Source organism: Andrena cerasifolii, chromosome 12 (genome assembly GCF_050908995.1).
Source record: "Andrena cerasifolii isolate SP2316 chromosome 12, iyAndCera1_principal, whole genome shotgun sequence".
NCBI lineage: Eukaryota > Metazoa > Arthropoda > Insecta > Hymenoptera > Andrenidae > Andrena > Andrena cerasifolii.
In genome coordinates, this window is record NC_135129.1 from 6606189 (window position 1) to 6626404 (window position 20216).

General features: G+C 52.6%; 2 protein-coding genes across 2 annotated transcripts; one reads left to right on the forward strand and one right to left on the reverse strand.

The window, feature by feature from the left end:
* The first annotated feature begins 1110 nt into the window (after positions 1 to 1110).
* On the forward strand, positions 1111 to 5474 carry Prp5 (pre-mRNA processing factor 5). Its single transcript, XM_076824622.1, has 7 exons — positions 1111 to 1287; positions 1425 to 1637; positions 1815 to 1962; positions 2097 to 2411; positions 2487 to 2814; positions 2890 to 4012; positions 4087 to 5474. Exons 1-7 carry the CDS (start codon positions 1268 to 1270, stop codon positions 5039 to 5041), a joined length of 3102 nt encoding a protein of 1033 aa, XP_076680737.1. The 5' UTR covers positions 1111 to 1267; the 3' UTR covers positions 5042 to 5474.
* On the reverse strand, positions 5109 to 16126 carry Reck (reversion-inducing-cysteine-rich protein with kazal motifs). The gene is made up of 8 exons (XM_076824624.1): positions 15821 to 16126; positions 10996 to 11048; positions 8826 to 8909; positions 8547 to 8583; positions 8125 to 8472; positions 7622 to 8054; positions 6153 to 7527; positions 5109 to 6072 (listed from the first exon to the last, which is right to left on the reverse strand). The coding sequence occupies exons 1-8, from the start codon at positions 15894 to 15896 to the stop codon at positions 5689 to 5691; spliced, it is 2790 nt and encodes a 929-aa protein (XP_076680739.1). The 5' UTR covers positions 15897 to 16126; the 3' UTR covers positions 5109 to 5688.
* Positions 16127 to 20216: the final 4090 nt, after the last annotated feature.

Consider the following 20216-nt stretch of genomic DNA (forward strand, 5'->3'; position numbering starts at 1 on the left):
GTCAGTACCAAATAGAATGTGTCCAACTTCCAAATATGTCACATTACTTTCGCGATGAAAAAGCAATAGGAGCACCGGTGCTCTGAATTAATTCTAGATGCGTTAAAACACTGACTTTACGTTCGCGTTCACATTACTAACACGCAGGGCCATTGTGCACTATGAAATACTTTATCGCGAAATAAGCACTGATTCTACAATCGCATTGCACACGATTACAAAAGCACTTCATGTTTTTAAACATCTCTCAGTAGTGGAAAGATGTGTTTGGAATCGAGTAAAGTCTTTCCAAAATCGTCCTCTGTGGGCACTGAGTGTAATGTAGTAGAATCTTGTTGAACGATCTCCCACATAGTCCAGTAATCGATGAAATTAATGCACGAATCGAGAAATCACGAAATAATATGTAGGCACGTTCACTGATCCGATCGCTGCCGCGGTTAACGTTGAACTGCGTGGCTTACACATCTCGTCAATGTTGTCACATTGGTAGAGGTTACGGTCGACCTCAACTGTTTACTATGGAACGTGAAATTTCTGAAGGCCGGAGATAATTCTATATCGCATATATATATATATAGCGTGATTTTTTAATACTTTTCGGCATACGGTACGTGAAAGGGTTCTACTACGCGCAAAGTACTAATAAACAATGTCGTCTTGCAATTTATAGCTTGCACGGGCTTTGAAGAAATACCATTTTTGTGCGCCATATTGTCTTGATCCCGGAAATGGATTTTTGGAGGGAAATCCGCGCGAGTCGTTGACAAACGTAGCCGAAACATAGCGTAGCAAAAGCTTACCCTCTATGTCAAACTCTCTCTCTAAACAAGTCACACGTATGCAAATACGCAAACCTTTCAGCATTTCAACACGTTTCAGAGTAATTGCCACTACCTTCAGACCTCAAATTATGGGTCGGTAATACAGTTTAGGTGGTGACACGAACATCCATAAGGTGATAGGTCTATCCTATACCTCGTTTGTGCTATACCTCGTCTGTAATAATATCTTGTCTGATGGTAGGTAAGTATGGATGCTGCAGTGTCTTTCCTAGTTAATGCAACTTCATAGAACTCCGTCAGAAATCTCGACTGATGGCAGCACACAGAAAGAGATGGGGAAATTGGCTTTGCGTTTGTAAACGAAAGTTTTCGTGTCGCTTAATTTGCGTTAGAATTATTAATAAAGCGGAATAAATGTCCTCGTAATACGAGCATTCGGGTTTATAAGGATAGTTGCTTGTAATTAAGTAGTATCGCTAGTCATGGTGCGGAGTAGCGACAAGTAAGTGCCACATTTTGCATATCAACATTTTCAGGTTATCGTCATTAATGGGTTCGCACTCGTGAATTGATATTTACGAAATAGAATGACTCGTCGAATTAACGGTACGCGTGCACATCTATTTCTCCGTTTCGCAGGGATAGGCATCACAGAAGGCGGTCGCGTTCGAGATCCAGGTCTCGGTCCGGCACACCGGAAAAAAAGCGGCGACGGTCCAGGAGCAGGGACAGGGACAGGGAAAGAGACAAGGGACGTCATAGGGAAAGAAGAAGTCGTTCCAGGGATAGAGACAGAGAGAGAAGCGACAGGAGGGACCGCTCCGATAGGGACAGAGACCGTGACAGGAAACGGTATATTACAATTAAGATATCTAGATCCTCTTGGTACTACAATCTTTACGAAGATAGCAGTAATTCCAGGTCGCCGAAGGGAATAGCATAGATATCCACCTTGTTTCTAAGTCTTATTTTCATGATGCGCGGAATGTATGAATAATCTGTTAACATTGATTGTTTTCGGTATGCTAGTGGAGACAGTAAAGAAAAGCGTCTTACAGGCTCAAAGTCTTCGCGATCAGGGAAAGATCGGTCAAACAGATCTCGGTCTAGAGAGCGTAAGGAGAAAGAGAAGGGGGACAACGACGAGTTACCATTTGACCACACTAAGTTAGACAAGGTAGCGTTCTTAATCAGAGCACGGAGAAGGTGTAGGATAGACCCAACGCATGTGATCTATCCTACGCTTTATCTCCGATAAGAGAGTGTCATCTAATTTACTCCAGGACTGTCTTCTAATTTACTTTCATTCAGGAGGAGGAACAGAAAAGATTAGAATTGGAAATGCAGAAGAGAAGAGAAAGAATAGAGAGGTGGCGCGCGGAGAGGAAAAAGAAAGAGCTGGAGGCGACCAAGAAAGACGGTAAGGCATCTATTTTAGCAAACCTTCAGCTGCCCATGAAAAAGTGGTCCCTGGAAGATGACAGTGACGAAGAGACTCCTGTTGTTCAGAACAGCAACAAGGAGGTGAAAGAAGAGGGGGATATGAAGGAAGAGATCGAGGAGGCTAAGGAAGAAGTTAAGGACGAAGAAGAGGAAGTCGATCCCCTAGATGCTTTCATGGCAGAGGTACGTACGCACCTTCATTGACGAGTAAACCGACCCGTTATCGCGTGGAACTAATTCGGAGTATTGCCGAAACAGGTTCAGGAAGAAGTGCGGAAGGTGAACAAGATTGATAACAAAGGTTCGAAGAGCACGAATAACGGTACCGGTGCGGGGGGTACTCAGAGCGGAGGCGTCGTCATCGTCACCGGCGTGGCCAAAAAGAAGGTGCAGAAGCAGAAGGGAGAATTAATCGAACAGAATCAGGATGGTCTGGAATATTCTAGCGAAGAAGAAGGAGAAAATCTGCATGAAACGGCTGCCGGCATCGCGAACAAGCAGAAGCGAGAACTGGCCAAGGTGGATCACGCGACGACCGAGTACCAGCCATTTAGGAAATCGTTTTACGTTGAAGTACCTGAGATCGGTAAGTTACACGATTGAGGCTCTACCACAGTTCGCGCGCAGTATCGCCGTTTCTCATACGCTATCATATTTACAGCACGGATGACACCGGACGAAGTGGAAGCGTACAAGGAAGAGCTGGAAGGCATTCGCGTGAAAGGAAAGGGCTGTCCGAAACCCATCAAGTCGTGGGCGCAGTGCGGCGTGACGAAGAAAGAGTTGGAAGTGCTAAAGAAGCTAGGCTATGACAAACCAACTCCGATTCAGTGTCAAGCCATTCCAGCAATCATGTCTGGTCGTGACCTGATAGGTATAGCGAAGACAGGCAGTGGGAAAACGTTAGCGTTCCTGCTACCGATGTTCAGGCATATCCTCGATCAGCCTCCCCTGGCAGACGGCGATGGTCCAATAGCGTTGATCATGACGCCAACGCGAGAATTGTGCATGCAGATAGGAAGGGACTCGAAGAAGTTCACCAAGTCGCTGGGATTATCTCACGTCTGCGTCTACGGTGGGACCGGTATATCCGAGCAAATAGCGGAGCTGAAAAGAGGCGCCGAGATAATCGTGTGTACACCGGGAAGAATGATCGATATGCTCGCTGCCAACAGCGGGAGAGTAACGAATCTACGTAGGGTGACGTACGTAGTACTTGACGAAGCTGACAGGATGTTCGACATGGGCTTCGAGCCGCAAGTGATGCGCATCATGGAGAACGTTCGACCTGATCGACAGACTGTACTGTTCAGCGCAACATTCCCTCGACAAATGGAAGCATTAGCCAGAAGAATCTTGACCAGACCGGTGGAAGTTCAAGTTGGAGGCCGGTCTATCGTTTGCAAGGACGTGGAGCAACACGTGGTGGTCCTCGAGGAAGACCAAAAGTTCTACAAGTTGCTGGAGATTCTCGGCCACTACCAAGACAAGGGCTCTATCATAATATTCGTCGACAAGCAAGAGAACGCTGATACTCTCCTGAAGGACCTTATGAAAGCCTCCTATTCCTGCATGTCGCTTCACGGGGGCATCGACCAGTGCGACCGGGACTCGACGATACTGGACTTCAAAGCTGGCCGGACGAAATTGCTGGTTGCCACATCCGTCGCTGCGAGGGGCTTGGACGTGAAGCAACTTGTGTTAGTAGTGAATTATGACTGTCCGAATCATTATGAAGATTACGTACACAGATGTGGAAGAACGGGACGGGCAGGAAACAAAGGGTGAGGATCCGTTTAAGGATTAATAACTTGTATTATGAATCCCACAGAAATAAGCATATATTTCTTACTTTTAGGTACGCGTACACGTTCATCACGTCAGAGCAGGAACGATACGCTGGGGACATTCTTCGTGCCCATGAATTGGCAGGTGTTCCCGTTCCAGAGCCGTTGCGACAGCTTTGGGAAGGCTATAAAGCGAGGCAAGCGGCTGACGGCAAGAAAGTGCACACCGGAGGTGGTTTCAGCGGTAAAGGGTTCAAGTTCGACGAGTCGGAAGCCGCGTTGGCGAACGAGAAGAAGAAGTTCCAGAAGGCAGCCCTGGGACTGCAAGACTCCGACGACGAGGACATAGAGAACGACATCGATCAGCAAATAGAGAGTATGCTGGCGCCGAAGAGAACCGTTCGCGAGATCGCCAGACCTTCTGCTGCCAACATCGCGGTTCCTGGCCAGCCTGTACCCAGTGCAACCGACAAATTGGAACTGGCCCGGCGATTAGCGTCCAAGATCAACATAGCCAAAAATCTAGGAGCAGAGGCGAAGGGAGCGACGCAACAGGCTGCCGAGGCTATACTCAAGGGAGCTGGACCTACCAATCTCATCACAGCGAAGACAGTCGCTGAACAACTGGCCGCGAAGTTGAACACCAAGCTGAATTACCAGCCTCGCGAGGAGGATCTCGTGGAGAGCGATGCGGAGGCCGGCGAGCAAACGTTCCGCAAGTACGAAGAGGAACTGGAGATCAACGACTTCCCGCAGCAGGCCAGGTGGCGCGTGACCAGCAAGGAAGCCCTGGCGCAGATCTCGGAGTACTCCGAAGCTGGTCTCACCGTCAGAGGAACCTACATCGCTCCGGGCAAGGCTCCTCCAGAGGGAGAGAGGAAGTTGTACCTCGCGATCGAGTCCACTAGCGAATTAGCGGTCAGCAAGGCCAAAGCGGAGGTCTCGCGGCTGATCAAGGAAGAATTGATCAAGCTGCAGGCGTCTGGGGCGCATACCGCGTCTCGCGGCCGATACAAAGTCTTGTAAACGGCCGCCGTTTCCATTGTACATGCAATCGTACGCACTACAGTAACTACGATTCCACTGAACTGCGTATGAGTAAAATTAGAGATTTATTAAACTTACAAATGACTATACAAACACTTTGTATTTAACGGTACAATAACGAAGTATGCTTAACATATTTCTGTCAGTAATTCTTCTGCAAGCGGTCCGAATCCGTCGACGCGACATTTCGAACGCTTGTCAGAGTATTTTCCAGCGGCTATCCTATCTGCGAAGAATACAACGGGAGAGTCAGCGGACACGTCGTTTGGTAACTTAAGTTAGGAGATTTTTTATTTACAACTCGCATAATCACCCTCGACCAATCGTTTCCAGGTGATTATGTGCCTTTGTACACGCTCCACCCACTCCCCTTTCTTTGGCAATATTAAAAGATAGACGAAAATACATTTTACTCTCCTGTCTATTACGTAGGCACTAGAAGAATCACAGTCATGAAATCGGCGCAGCCGCGAATGGCGGCGCCTTAGGTAAAAGAAATGCATCAGCACCATTGAAAATGCGCGGGTCGAGGAGACACATCGCTCGTTGCGGTAGCGCTACGCCCGAGCCGCGTCTCTACCGCAATCAACGATGTCCCTAATCCCTATTTCTCTCCGTTATAGTTCTCAGGAAATGAGAGCTTGGATGACGATCCCGAAGAAGATCTTCGCGAGACATCCCCCGATCACCATGGCACTGGATACGTAACTATGAGCAATTTCCGCTCTCGTGAGCGCGCCCAAGGGCACCTCGGCCGCGATTCTAGGGCTCCTCTCCACAATCCTGGTAACTAGCTTCTCGGTCTCCGCCACGCAGGCCCGCAGTTGCAAAATCGACGGCCTCTTCGACGTGGGCTGAACGATGACGAATATATCGCGGTCCGGCGTCATCATCCCTCTCAGGGCGCACTGTGCTACTTGAATCTGCCTCGCCAAACCGTTCAGCAGAGTTTCCAGCGTTACGGAATCCTTGTCCACGTCCTCGTTCATCATGTAGTATATCCTGTCCAGCTGCAAGGCACAAATCGGAGCATTAGTAACGTTTGAGTGTTCACGCAACAGCGTTTGACCTAGGGGGGGGCATCGTGTACCTGTTTTTTCGAATAGAACAGCTTCGCGGCGCCGCCGCATACCGGGCAACATGCACCAGGCGGAGTGACTCCGACGCAGTAGGGCGCGATCAACGGGGGACATTGAACATAATCACCGCAGCGAGGCTTGGCTTCGTCGCCGATCAGCCCGACAGCCACGCAAGGGCCAAAGTAGTCGACCACGGTCTTCTCCGCCCAAGCAGCGCACTCGTTCGTGTATACCTCGCCGTTCATGCCGCAGACAGGACCTCGCAAACTGCATCCTTCCAGACAGCGTCCTCTGTAACCTAGCTTGGCTCCAGCGCGGATCATAGCGCAGATAGAACGATGCTGGCGATTCTCCTTGTCGCAGACTGGCCCACTAAACTCCTCCCTCGGATCGCAGTCGAGAGGGACGCACTCGTACTGACGGCATGGCTTGTGAAGTCGGGACAAGCAGATCCTGGTCCTCCGTACGCACTTCTCCGTGCTGTCGCAGGTATTGGATGCGCAAGGGTCGCGGGAGGAGCAGCTACCGAACTCCACCTCGTTGGTGGACAGCTCGGCGCACTTGGCCAGGCAGCCGGAGGCGAATGTGAAGCCCAGCCGCCCGCAGACCGGCACGTAATGGGGTGAGCAGTCGCAGGGTAACGATGGAATCCGTACTTCGCCGCAGCTCCTCTTAGAACACGTGAACTCGCCCTCGAAGCAGTGGCAGGGATTGCATTCGAGGTAGAAGCTGGCTTTGTGGACGATCAAGCGGTCGTGCACCCAGCAGGAGTCGAGCTTGAAGCAGTTGAGCGTCCTGCACTTCTCCAGTCCGCGAGCCGTGCACTGGCAGATCTTGAGACACCCCTGCTGGTCGAATCGAGGTATCTGGACCCAGGAGCCCGCTGGTATCATCTGCTTGGACATCTCTCCCAAGGAACAGCCTGGCACGCAGCGGTACACCTGACGTCCATGGTGAAGAAGCTCGCAGATCTCACCTTGGGCGCAAGGGTTGCTCTTGCAGGGTGTCATGATATCCTCCTCGAGGCGGATCACCGACTCGTTGTCCTGGGGATCCTCTAGGAACGGCCTCAAGGACACACACGGAGCGTCCGACCTGGCTGGCGAGAGCTTGGCGCACAGCGTTGGGGCCGTATGGGGTCCCGTGATGGCGGACCAGTCCACGCAACTGGTCATCAATTCTAAGCAGTCCTCTCTGCAGAGCCTCGTCTCATGAGTCCTGGTCTCGCAAGGCCTCAGCTGCAGCAGGCACGCGGCTGCCTGCAGAGTCTCCGGTGGACAAGACGCTGCGGCGCGGACGGGCACACCAAGACCTCGAACGATTCCACCCCGGGACCAATGGTCTGCTTCCCATTTGGCTGCCTCGTCAGCCGCGACTGAACATGTCCTGAGGAAGAAATAGAGTGCAAGAGTAAGAATAGGGGTCAAACAGATGCGAGGAACGAGACTTGGAGCTGCTCCAAATGCAGTTCAGGCTTTACCTAAAGAGCGTCGTCGATCTGTCGTTGAATCGAGCGCAATAGGACAGTCCGGAGCAGCCCATCTCGCACGGCTCGTCGGCATCCTCGAGACACCGCCGCAACTCTCCTTCCAAGCTCGACGATAGGCATTCCGCATCCAGCTGGAGCCAAGCGGACTCCCAGTCGGCCTGGAATGCCCTCCAGCACAAGTTCTGGCACGACGATTTGGTCGCCTTGGTGCAGCAGGACAATTTACCAGCGTCCAATGGTAGACGCGCGGGTTTAGAGGTTCCCGACTTGAGGAGGCAGCTCCAGAACGGAGACTGAGGCAACACGGGGCTGCACTTCTCCGCCAGGGCGTCCATGATCTCCTGGTCGGTCGTCGCGGTGTACAGAATCTTCTTGCACGTGTCCGAGCAGGCTGCGCTCGTCGCCTCTTTGCAGCAGTGCAGATCTGTCACGAGAAAGTAGATTACAGGATGCGGAAAAATAAAGAGCCACCGTGTTCCCTGTCTTTCGCTTACGTTGCCTAGGATTCTCGGCGTGCTTCACCTCGGCGACGCTCTTGAGACACTTTGGAACCTGGTGGAAGCAACCCTTGCTGCTATACAACTTGAGGGTGGAGATTTTCCCGGGTTTGTAGAAGAGTTCCCGACATATGGACCTGCAGGTGTCGTTCGAGACGTTGCTGCAGCAGTGCTCTGCCTCCTCGCGCCTCTCCAGACAGGAGAAGAACTCGGGCTCGTCGCTTGGCCGACAGGATTCGTTGAGATGCCTCCTGGATCCCGATAGAGCGCACGTGGCTCGGCATATTGGGTTCTGCGCCAGGTGACAGCAACCCCTCCCGGTCCAATTCCCGTGTCTTTTGACCTCTGCATAAGCGAGGGGTACGATTAAGGATCTGTAGCTAGGGCAGGACGAGCAAAGGGATCGTTCGGACTCTCACCGTTTAAAGTCGAGTTGACGCAGCCCCAGAATTCCGTCTGAAAAGGGCAGAGACGAGTTGAGGGCAAGGAGCAGCCAGGCGACAAAGTGAAAACCGAGGCGAGTAACGTAAGAGCAAGGTATCGTGCAAGAGTCTCTTGTAACGCGAGTCCATTCAGCTCAGCGTTCCAAGGGACCCGCGTACCTTTTTCACGAACCGCTTAAAGTATATCGTCGGCGGATCTCTAGCGTTACTCGGGGCCGAAGTGTGGATTAAAAGGATCGATTAAAGGCGGCTTACCAGCTCGGGGGAACAGAACTCCAGCAGCCGTCGTGTCGCGTTCTCCCTTGCCTCCGCTTCTGCCCCCAGCGCGACCAGAGAGATCTGAAAGCGACGCGTTACTTTTTTCTCTCCTTTTTGTTCAAACATCGATTCATCCTAAGGACTAAGGAGCCGTCGTACAACGGAGGAAGGTGAAGAACGATCCGTGGAAACAGCGACGACACGAGAGAGAAAAAAACAGCGCAGCTGTGTCCCCCGATGGGAATTTCCACAATTTCGAATGCTAGGCGCAGCGCGCTAGGAGTTATTAAGAATCAAGGACACGAGCACGCCTCGGTCGCCACGGTTTCCTGTTGTTCGTCACTGAATTACAATAGACCGCACGGATATCGACTGCCCAGCCATTTAGGGATTCATTTTCCATTCAATCAGCGTGCACCGCGAGGACGCACAGGCCCGTTTCGTACGCTCGTCACGGCCGCGAGTTACGACCATCCATCCACCGGCGTGTGGTGGGTCCTGTTAGACCTTCGGCGTAGGCAGGGGTCAGAGGTTGCGTTTCATTCCTTGCCGGTTACTCTTCATCCTCGTCCCGACTAAATTTCTTCCACCATCTAACGGAGAATCGCGAGATTCCGGTGTAGATCCAGGAGCTAATTGCTTCGGACAGAACGTTCCAGTCGAACTGTTTAAGGGCGTAAACGATAGCGAACTCAGAAGAGGACGCACGTATTTCTGTCGCGGTATATTCTGGGAGGTATGCGCGGCCAAGCCCCGTCGCCATTTCTAAGGGGGTGCATTTTTCTCGCGAACATTTTCCACGGTAAATACCGAGCCTTCTACTCCCGAGCGCGACTCGATTTCACAGAAAGTGGAGAGGTAATAATATATCCGAGGACGCGGTCTAAACGCGGGCTTAAAACCTTACTGCTTGGCACCGTATTTCCGGCGACTTCGCTTTCGAATTGACGAAAGAGTAGCGGGCTCATCGGTAGTCGGGACGACCGCGCGCTCTTTCTCGAGCTGTTTCTGCACCTCCAAGCTGTCGTATGCCGCATTCCACTGACACCGACGCTTTCAGACGCATGAAATATTGGGCAAAGAACGCTCGTACGTGTCTCCCTTTCCTCCACCACCGATAACATTCTCTTTGCACAGAAATCCACAGGGTAGACCAGCCACGGCCGATATCACGTTGCACTTTACAACAATAGTCGTCCAGTGATAACATCCACGAGTTGGGAAAACGTTGCTCGTGAATCGTATCGATCCGAAGGCTCGCGGAGCCAGCGGACCACCCTGCTTGACGATCTCTGTGGAATCTTATAGGAAACCAAGTCCGATCCCGCGTTGTTAGGTGAAAAATAGAAGTGTTCTAGAGGTAGTTCGTTCTCGCGGCCACAAATCGCAAGGAAACACGATATCATTGATACCGCGTGCCCGTTTCTCGTAGTGGAGTGCGTCAATTCGTAATATTTGCGTATGAATGAGCCTACCGGGGGCCCCCCGGGGGGGTCCCGCGTAAATCTCTCAGCGGGCCCCAGTGTCTCCGATATTATCTCCGGAGGGGCCCTGCAGCCACTTTTAAAGAAGCTACAACCACGTCGCGCACCCCACGTCGCTCCAGGGGCCCCCGTTGCCTGTCGAAAAACCACCGTTGCTTCCTCTTTTTTTTCCCCCTTTCACCTTTTTCCCCTCCCTCCGTCCACCTCGCGGTTTCCTTTTTATTTCCGAGAGATCCTAATATATCCGTGGACACGGCATATTTTGTACCCTTTATCGTCCCGGGGTTGGGCCACCCGATATTTATCAGCCGCGTGATATCAACCTCCGCCGGCGAAATTATGCCGCTCGAAATTGTCTTTTTGAAATTCCCACGGAGATCTTCGCGCGTATAATTAATAGACACCGTAGAACAGCCCTGGTCCTCGGACAGCAGCGGCGGGATCACTCCCATAGGCGACTAATAATATATCTGTTTCGTTACCGGTGTTTCAGAGAATTGCGCGCAGGGGATTCATCTCCACAGCTATTGCGAAAAGTGGAACCATCCTCATTTCCCGTGAAATCTGTGTCCAAGGAGGAGGGGCGTTCTACCGTATCGGTCTCGCCCAAAAGAATTCTCCGATCCGACCGTGAAGCATGTGTTGCCCTAATCGCGTAGGGCAGAACTTTCTGGCGGACGTACCTTGGAGCAGACACTGCGACAAGACCCGGCAGCCAGGGAACAGCAGGACATCTCTGGAACAAAACGGAACACAGATATACCACGGCTTCGTCGCTGCGCGCTAAAACATATGGCGACTAGAGAATCCATAGACAGGACGCACGTTGCGAGAGGATCCTTTCTCCGCTTTTCCGTGGACACGAAACAGACGCGTGTCCTGCGTTACGTCAGTTTCGAGGAGAAAGGTCCCGCCTTTACGGTGCCGGATGAGGGCACGCGGGATCTGTCAAAACCGAAGGACCCTCGCCGTCCACTTTTCCAGCCTGTCGTCTTTGACTACGAAAGGAGAGCGGAGTGGAAGTACTTAAGAGTTCTACTAAAGATCACGCTACTCCGTCGGGAAAACGCAATTAATTTAAAAAAATCTAAAGAACCTCCTCTCTTCTTGTCCCGCCTCTTCGATTAACTATTTCTGTAGATACTAGGAGACTTGCAGCGGTTGTCTCGTCTTCCTCGTAACGTGGAAATTATTTTTATTGAACGGTCGCACGGTGGGAATTCAAACGCTCGCTCGCGTCATATTTTCGTCCCGGCAGCGTCGCGTAAGTGATCTTTTATGACTTTACGGGCATAATATGCGGGTCCAGTCAAACTGGCTTTTGAACGGGGACCGAAATCGTGAATGCCCGGGCACAATAAACGATGCACACGAGCACGGAGAGAAAGAGAGACAGAGAGAGAGAAAGAGCGAAGGAGGGAGCGAGAGATCGCCTGGAGACAAGGGGGTTCGATGCGTGTTACAATTAAGTTAATAGATACCAGTCAGACAGAAATTGCGGCCGACTATGTTTCTCTGCGTGACTCGCTTCGTGTATCATATACTTTCATCGCCAGCAGACGGCCTGATCGTTTCAGTTTGCCATTGCGATCTTTACTTTTATTTCCCCCGCCCCGCGTAATAATAGCTCGTCGGTGTCGCCACGGGAAAACGAGGCTACCGCTTTGAAAAAGTGCAAGCTCCTTCCGGTTTGGCAGCGCCAACATTTAGACAGTTGGTTCGATCGTAGCGATCCCGTGTTTTCGGAGTAATCGAAGCTGCCCGGTCGAACGTGGGCTCGAGGAGCGGCGCGGAAGCTTTATGTTGTCGCTGAAAATAATTAGGGGATGCACGCTTCGCATATAGCATTCCCAGTATTCTTTCTCCAAGTGCTTTCAGCAGTACGCAACACTCGGTTCCTCCACTTTGGCGAGCCTCGGTGTTCGCCGCGGAAGCTCTTTGAGTCGTGAAATTCGTCGCGGCGAGTGCGTCGCCTTTAAAACGTAACGGGTTTGCGGCTTCTCTCGCGGACGACACAAAAATAGCCGGCGTCGTTTGCGGCCATTCGACTTCTGCCCCGATCTAAGCCGCGAAGTCCCCCTTAATTTATCCATCCGGATGAAACGGAACGACCAAGACCTCTCCGCCTGTCTTTGAACGAATCTTTGGCCCGTGCTCGCTGCTCTTTGAAAACCTCTGCCAACCGGACGGGTCTCTCGGATTTTCGCCGGCGCGACTTTTAATTCAAAGATAAACGGTCCCGCCGTACCACACCTTTTTGGGGGAACGGTGTGACGCGTTGTCTTAACGATCCGAAGGAATGCGTCAACGTCTCGCTCGCGCGCGTATCGCGCGTGTGGGTGAACGAGTGCATCCAGTACAGTTGCATATAAAAGGGCCGTGACTGCGCCCGCAGCTGCGCCTTCCCCTGGTGCATATCGTGCGCGAATGGTGACATCCAACGTCGTCGCACTCGTAAAATGTCGCGCGATTCTCCCACGCCTCGCGATAATAATCCCTCCGCCAGATGCCAGATAACCGGGCAAGTCGGAAGGGAAGCTTCCACGAACTCGCGTGTGGACCACGTGCGTCGATCAAACTGCAGATCCACTCCCTCGCATCGACCGCGAATCATCCTGCACCCCTGTAGGTACTCCGAGACCGATCGATCGGTTGCGAACGTTACGATCCGTTCAACCTGCTGCCCCAATTAGCCGGTTCGCTTTGATCGCGCACGTTCGCCTTCTAACGAGGATGCTGCCGCGGTTGATAGCTGGTTGCGTCACAGTTATCGCTCGGCCACGGCCGGCACTCGTCACACCGCGTTGGATAACTTCGGTCCAAGAATTTTTCCGGCCGTGTTACCCGGCAAAAAGGCGCGCGCCAGCTCGAGGCTGATGAGAACGTAATTACACAGCGCTGGACGCGAGAAAGGGGTGGAAGGAAGCCGGAGGATACTGTATTACGCCTAATTAATACAGTCATCAAACTTGCGAGCGAGCGGTGCGACGAGGGCCCAGCCGCGTTTCGCGTTGCACGCGAGGGGAGGCGACGGAGAAAGGCAGCCGCGTGATAGGAGTCGCGGGATAAGGATAAACCTGTATAAAGCAGCGGGAGCGAGAGAGAGAGGAGAGATAAGAAGGAGGGAATCGAGAGATACGTGTCTCCCGACGTGTTTTTACCCGGCGCGAAGCTGTCACGGGGTTTTATGTGTTTATTTATCGCTCCGCTCTCTCGACACGTCGTGAACGTGTATCGATAGTTGGAGCGTGAGCTCGACACGCACGTGGTGGACCGTGTCAGGGCCCCGTGCGATTGGAATTGGAAGTCGTCTTCTCCTTTAACCCCTTCGATTCGTTACCCCCCTCTGTTCCGCGTTCTTTTCCCCCGTGGGCGCGGCAACCAGTCCGCAGGGCCCGTTCCCTCGGGACCTTGGACGCGACGGAATCGATCGTGGGTCCTCTGGGTAGCTCGGGATGTCCCTCTAATTGCGGACACTGGCTCGGAAATCGGGACGGCGGAGTCGCCTTCGTTCCTGGCTCACGCAACACTGACTAATTGTTATTACCATCGGCGACGATAAAAGATACGACGAAGGCGTCGCGATTTACAGAGGAACGAGCATGCGTCGCTCGAGCAGAGTCGCCCCGCTCGTAAAAGACTGGGGAATAAACTTCCACGGAGTTTAATTGCCGATCCCGGTAATTATGCTGTCGTCGTCGCTGGAACGAAGCATTCGCGAGCGGAGCCACCGGCTCGAGCGCGTGGCCCAAATTCATTTCACGCGGCCTTATCGAGTCACGTGTCGCGGGTCCGATCGATCGAGAAACAACGACGGGCGTGAAACTCGAAATCCGAAACCGGGCGTTCCAGCGAATCGGCAGGAAGCAGGTTAAAAGGACGCGGTCGATTAATAAGCCTCTTTACTCGGTCAACGACCATGCGAAGCGCGCGCGATTAATTAACAAGATCAATCCCGATCGACGTTGTTCGAAGCGTTGCCATAAATCGCTTGCGCAACCCGCGCTCCGATTTCCAGCTCGAAAGACGGGCGAAATTATATGCGCGCGCGCGTGGCATAGAAAGGATTTACGCGCATGGAGCAGGCGTTAAAATTACTATGATCCCCGTGGTTTCGCGTATTAACGCGGCCACGAGCCAGCGGGCACAGGACAACGTCCTTTTTTCTCTCTCCCTTCGCTCCATTATCTCGCGGGGCCGCCTCGATCGGCATCGAAATTACTGCAATCCAGTGTCACCGCGGCGATGCTTTATCGCCGCTGCCAACGCGTCCGTGTAGCTTTTCCCTGATCTATCATCCGCCGAGCCTGTTTCACTGCGAGTAGCTCAGAACAGCGCGTGTCTTTGCGAGCGCCGTTCCACTGGATCGGCGCGGTTCGATCGTCGATAGGGCACGGTCCCGATAGCCTGCTTGTCTATCGCATTAGCATTGCGCCTGCATAAGTATCGGGGCTGGTTCTGCTGTAACGGAACAGCGTTAACATTCGTTCCCGTGCTGATACGCCGCGCGATAGCCGCCCGAGGAACTCGAGCTTCGCGTCGCCGGGAAATCGAAACGAGGGATTTACGAGGGATCAATTAACCCGCTGCGATTCGCTCGCGTGTCGACGACTAAGTAGCCGCGTAAGTACTACCCCGAGAGGAAAGAGGACCGGAGGAGTCGCGGAGGTGAGAGGACCAGAGGAACGCGACACGTTATCACCTTCGACTCTCTCGCGCGCGCGCGCGCGCGTTCGCGAATATACTTATGCGAGAATATGCGGCTGCCAATGGCTCTGCTCGTGCCTCTCTTTCCTCTTATTGCACCAGCTCCGTGGACGCGTTCGAAGCGAGCCGAACAGGCAGAGGCGAAGGACCGTTAGCGACACCTCGTTCACACGCACATGCACCGTGTAAATTTCTCGAGGCGGATGAAAAAGAGCAACCAACGCCCGACGAAACTTCCAGCCGAGGATTTTCGGGGAAAACCCTGTACCTGCGCCTTCCTCTCTCTGCCCTAGTGTCCTAGTTGCGAGTTCCGGAAGGAAACGGAGGACTCCGTGGGAAGCAAAGCTTCTGCCGGAGCACTTGAACTCGCGCGGAAGCTCGATCAAGCCGCGTCCCGCTTCTCAAGTGCGGCGATAACGTCGGAGAAGGGGGAAGGCGTTAAGATTGCCGCGCGAATCGAACGGCGGAAGAGGCTGGGAAAAGTGAGCGCTGGCAATAGCGACGAGAATTAATGCAGAAAGCGGGGGAGGGACAGAGTCGGCCGAGAGGGCAGAGCGCACATGTGGCCAGAAGTTGTCGTCGATATCTTCTTCCCGCGATGACAAAGACCCCGAGATGGGGACGGGTTCAATGAATCCGTCCTCCGAGCTCGTAATTTGAAGCGGCCGCGGGAAACGAGCGGTTGTCATCGGTGTTTTTAAAAATAATCGCGCCCGGCGCCGCGACAACAGGCCGGCTAAGCGCCGCGCGTCCGTCTTTTTGAATCTCGCGAGACGAGGACGCGTCGAGCAGCAGGATTACCTTGCGCAGCGTCGAGGAAAGGATTGGCGACGGCGACGAGCGCGAACGTCGTCGTCAGCAGGCCGACGAGCATCATCGTTGGACACCACGCGTTTTATCAGGCCGCCGGTTAATCTCGATCAGCGATCACTGGACGGATCGACGCATCTCACCGCGCACGAGGACCAGCCACACGAAAATTCACTAGCGATCCCACGAGCAGCGGATACGCAAAAGAGCTGGCATGTCGGCGCGACGAGGACTCGCGCGGGAAACGAAGCGTAGTGGAGCGCGGCCCGCGAGCGACTGAGCTTTTCGTCGCACTTGCGGCCTCGAGCCTCCGGTAAGCTTTTTGCTCGACTGAGTGGGTGAGAGGAGGAAGGAGACGGAGCGCCCAGGGAACGAGAGAAATGGCCACAGAGGGAGAGAGAGAGAGAGAGAGGCGGCGAGGAGAGAGTGAGCGAGGAGAGACAGGGATCGGGGGATTGCGTGTGGGAGGAGGGAAAAGACGCGTGGCGCGTTGTCACGCAGTGCAACTGCTATTGTGACATCTTCGGCCTGTACCCACACGACTCTCGGTATGTACTTTTTTTTCCAGTCTCTCGCCTATCTTGCCCCTTAGCTCTCTCTTCTTCGTTGCCCGGGACCGCCGTCGCGAGATTTCACGGGGAATTTCGCGAGTGCGAATCGATCGGATGCGATGCGAGAAGGAGACAGAGTTATGGTTATTAGTCAATCGTGGGATCCTCTCGCAGACGGATTTCTTGGATGACAAGCGGAGCCTCGTCGAGGTCCGGAGAAACTCGTAAATTCGAAGGAGCTGCGTTTCACTTGCTTAGCCCGTGGGGAGCCGCATTCCTATACCGGGTAAACCGATAACCCCCGCTTGTACTTCCTTTGATAGCGATTGGACGTATTGCGAGCGCTCGTGATATTCTCAGCGATTATTAGAAAACCTACCGATCGACGTGCACTATCTTTGGAACAGTGGATATCTTTGACCCTTCCACGATCCTCAATTCCGCTGTGCCTTCGACACTCGTGGAAAATCCCCGTCTCCTTAAGGAGTCATACCTAGTCAAGCGGCCGAAAAGAGGCGAATGTTTGTGAATTTTTTTTGAAAAAGCGGAGGCATATATTTTTTTCAGAACTTCTTGCACTTAAAAGAGCAACGTTTAAAGAACATTTGGTAATTTTTCTGTAGGAATATATACGTTTATAATAAAGTAACAACTGACATCCAAGAAGCCTTTTTAAAAATTTGATTATCTAATTAGATTATCTAAAATAAAAAAAAAGATTAACGGAGGGAATTTCCGAAACATTAATTTAAAACAAAGTGGCGACTATTTAAAGTTGAACTTCTGATTTTTGCACGTAATAACACGTAAATATTTGTCTACGAAAAAATTACCAAAGTTTCTTTAAATGATGCTGTTTGAAGGCAAAGAGATCTGTAAAAATATATGCTTCCGCTTTTTCAAAAAAAAAATCACAAACATTCGCCTCTTTTCGGCGGCCCGACTAGGTATAACTCTTTGAAACAGGCGACTCCGTTAGAAAATCGGTTCTGTTTGCTTGTCCGAGGTAACGAACCGGGTGTTTGCATTCCTCCGAGGTTTCGAATGTCGCTCTACTCGCGCGAAACTCACTTAGCCGTCTTGTTTGCCTTGCCGATCTTTGCCAAGTGACGAACGCTCGTAGAATGACTAATAATTAGGGGATCGTTGATTAGAGCGAGGTTACCGATGCTTTGCAAGTTACTCAACATTCGGTGAAAGTCATCGCGTTTGTCCCTGCTAAGATCATCCAACTACAATGAGTAATATCAAAGAAAGTATGCGTACACTTAGTTCAGCGCCTGGCGCGAGCAACCCCCGATAGCGAACGGGCAGATCGGGTTGCCTGGGCGTAGGCGCGAAAGCTAATCGAATTTGCGAAACACGATATCAGGCATGGACGCAGCGGGAATTGGTAATCCAAAGTAACCGGCCACCCCAGTTTCTGGATTTCTCTGTGAATTTTCATTGAACCCGGGATCGCCGGATGGCTCGCAGCCAAAGTCCGCGGGAGTCAGTCGACTCGATGAGCACGTAATTTATTAATTTATTCCGCCGATAAATCTCCTTCAATCCGCACGTAGGCTGCGAGATGAATCGTCCCTCCAGTCTCTCTCTCTTCCTCTGTATCTTTATCCGCTTCCCTCCCCTCGCCGGTCTTCTTAGAGCGGACTCATTATTCCCTCGTGGATATGCGGACCCAACGCATCAACCGTCATTTAAGATAACAATTTTATCGTCGATAATCACACGATGCGCCCGGTTGTGCAATTATTACCCAAAGACGACTGCCGCGAGTGCCGTGGCCTTGGGAGGGAAACGCGAAAGCTCGTCGCTGGGAAATTCGTGATTAAACTGCACCGGGGAGGGAACCAGTTTCCAGCTGAGTATCGATAAATACGTTCGAAGTTCCTGCAAATGTGTACCGGTTTAGGGCGCAGCGTGGCCGTTCTCTGTACACCGTAAAGACCATTATTAATGCAGCGCGGCGGGCCCGACGACTAATTTGCAAAATGAACGGTTGATGGCATTATCTCGGGATGCATACGAGCCAGCCAGCGATCGCTGCACCTTTGACATTAACAAAGACATTCGCGGTACACGGGAACGCTGCGAGATTTCCCCTCGTCTCACTCGGCTGAACTTGAATCGCCATCGGGAGATACTCGATCGCGTCTAATGAGCGACCATCCACCGTTCTTGCCGTGTTGCAGAACTAATTGGCCTCGCGATCGATGCGTGACAATTAAATTCCCCCGCCGCGTTACGCGATTACACGTGGCCGCGCTGTTTAATCGCTTTCAACGGATTTTCTCAAACGTTTCAGAAATCCCGGCCGAGATGTTTTCTATCCGGACGAGATCGCGACAGAGGCGGTCCTCCGGCGCGGACTTCGCTCCGCTCGGACTAACTCACTCAAGTAGCCGCAATGGTTATTAATTATCCGGAGGAGGGCATCGTTTAAGGCTCAAGTGGACGGCGTCGCGTGCGTTCGGCGATCGCGATGCCAGGAACACGAACTCTGATTTCCACTGCCCGGCGGGATCCCCTTGGATTTCCGCAGAGCCGAGGAACCTCCGGAGTTCAAGCGACACTTTCCACCGAACCGTTTATCGTGGAAAGGCGCGGGGGAGGCGCCGATATAAATTCGCCGGCGATTTACTTTCCGTGCATGCACGCCTCAAGTATTTCCCTCACGCGCCCTTCGCTACGACGCGAAAGGAAGAAGGAGGGACGAGATTCAGCGCGCTAGCAAGGGGAAAGACCAAATAGTTCTGTGAACGTCGCATCCTCCGTCAATCGTCGGCTGCATGTCAATGAACTAGCGTCGAGCAGGAATTGAGGGCCAAGTTCGTAGATCGTCTTCGTAGCGCGTGCACCGTGGGAAATCGTGCTCCTCGCGTAAATTTGTCGCGCGTCCGCGCAGCGCCAGAGGAATGTCCCCTTAAAGCCGATCCGCATGCCTAATGCACCTCCTCTGCCATCCCCGTTACAATCCATAGTTTTGAATTTTAAAGGATACGAGCCAAGAGAGAAGGGATTGACCAGCATTAATGCTAGCTGCGTTCTGCGATTTGGGCAACACAATACCGTAGATCCTCTCCTGTGTTTGCCGACTTGTCATTATGGAAAACTCCCTCGTGGAGGGACAATGGGAGTGCAGTGAGAGAAATTGGAACGCACCGAGGCGGCAGTGAGCGCGCCTCGAAGAATTAGAGGCTTTCCACGAAGTCACGGGCAGAGAAAACGTCTCGCCTCGAAAGGTCAGCGCGTCGACCGCCGGAGAATGCTCGCAAAAGCGACGATTTCACGGCTATTAACGCGAATTTGTTTGATCACAGGTCTCCGCAGCGGTATCCAAGATTGCCGATAGCCTCGATGGTATTCTGGTCTACCTCCTCGCGACCGGTGCTCGCGCAGTGAACGGGTAAGAGCCAGAAAAGGCGGCCTCCGTAACCCGGAAACAGACGCCGGGTATCATAAATAAGATTCAAATATCTCGAGATTGCGCGTTAAAGGCGCCTCCATTGAGCGCATTGTCATCGTAGCCTGATATATGTGCTATTTGTTCTCCAGAAAATTCCCCGCGCCTCGGGAGAGCGCGCCACGAAACTCCCCGCGGCTGGCAAGTTCCACGAGGCCTGAGCGAGCATCCCTGTAGGTCTGCAGATACCTATACAAATTCAATTCTAAATTTCCATCGCGTGCCCTGCGAATAACTGGAGCGAAGCGGGGGACATTTTGAGGTTTGACTGTTGCCCTGCTACCCTATCCGCCGTCGAGGGTCGGGGGTGAAATGAGGCGGAAAAGTGGCGGGCCAGGAGCTACTGAAAGTTGCGGGAAGCTTACCGACCGCG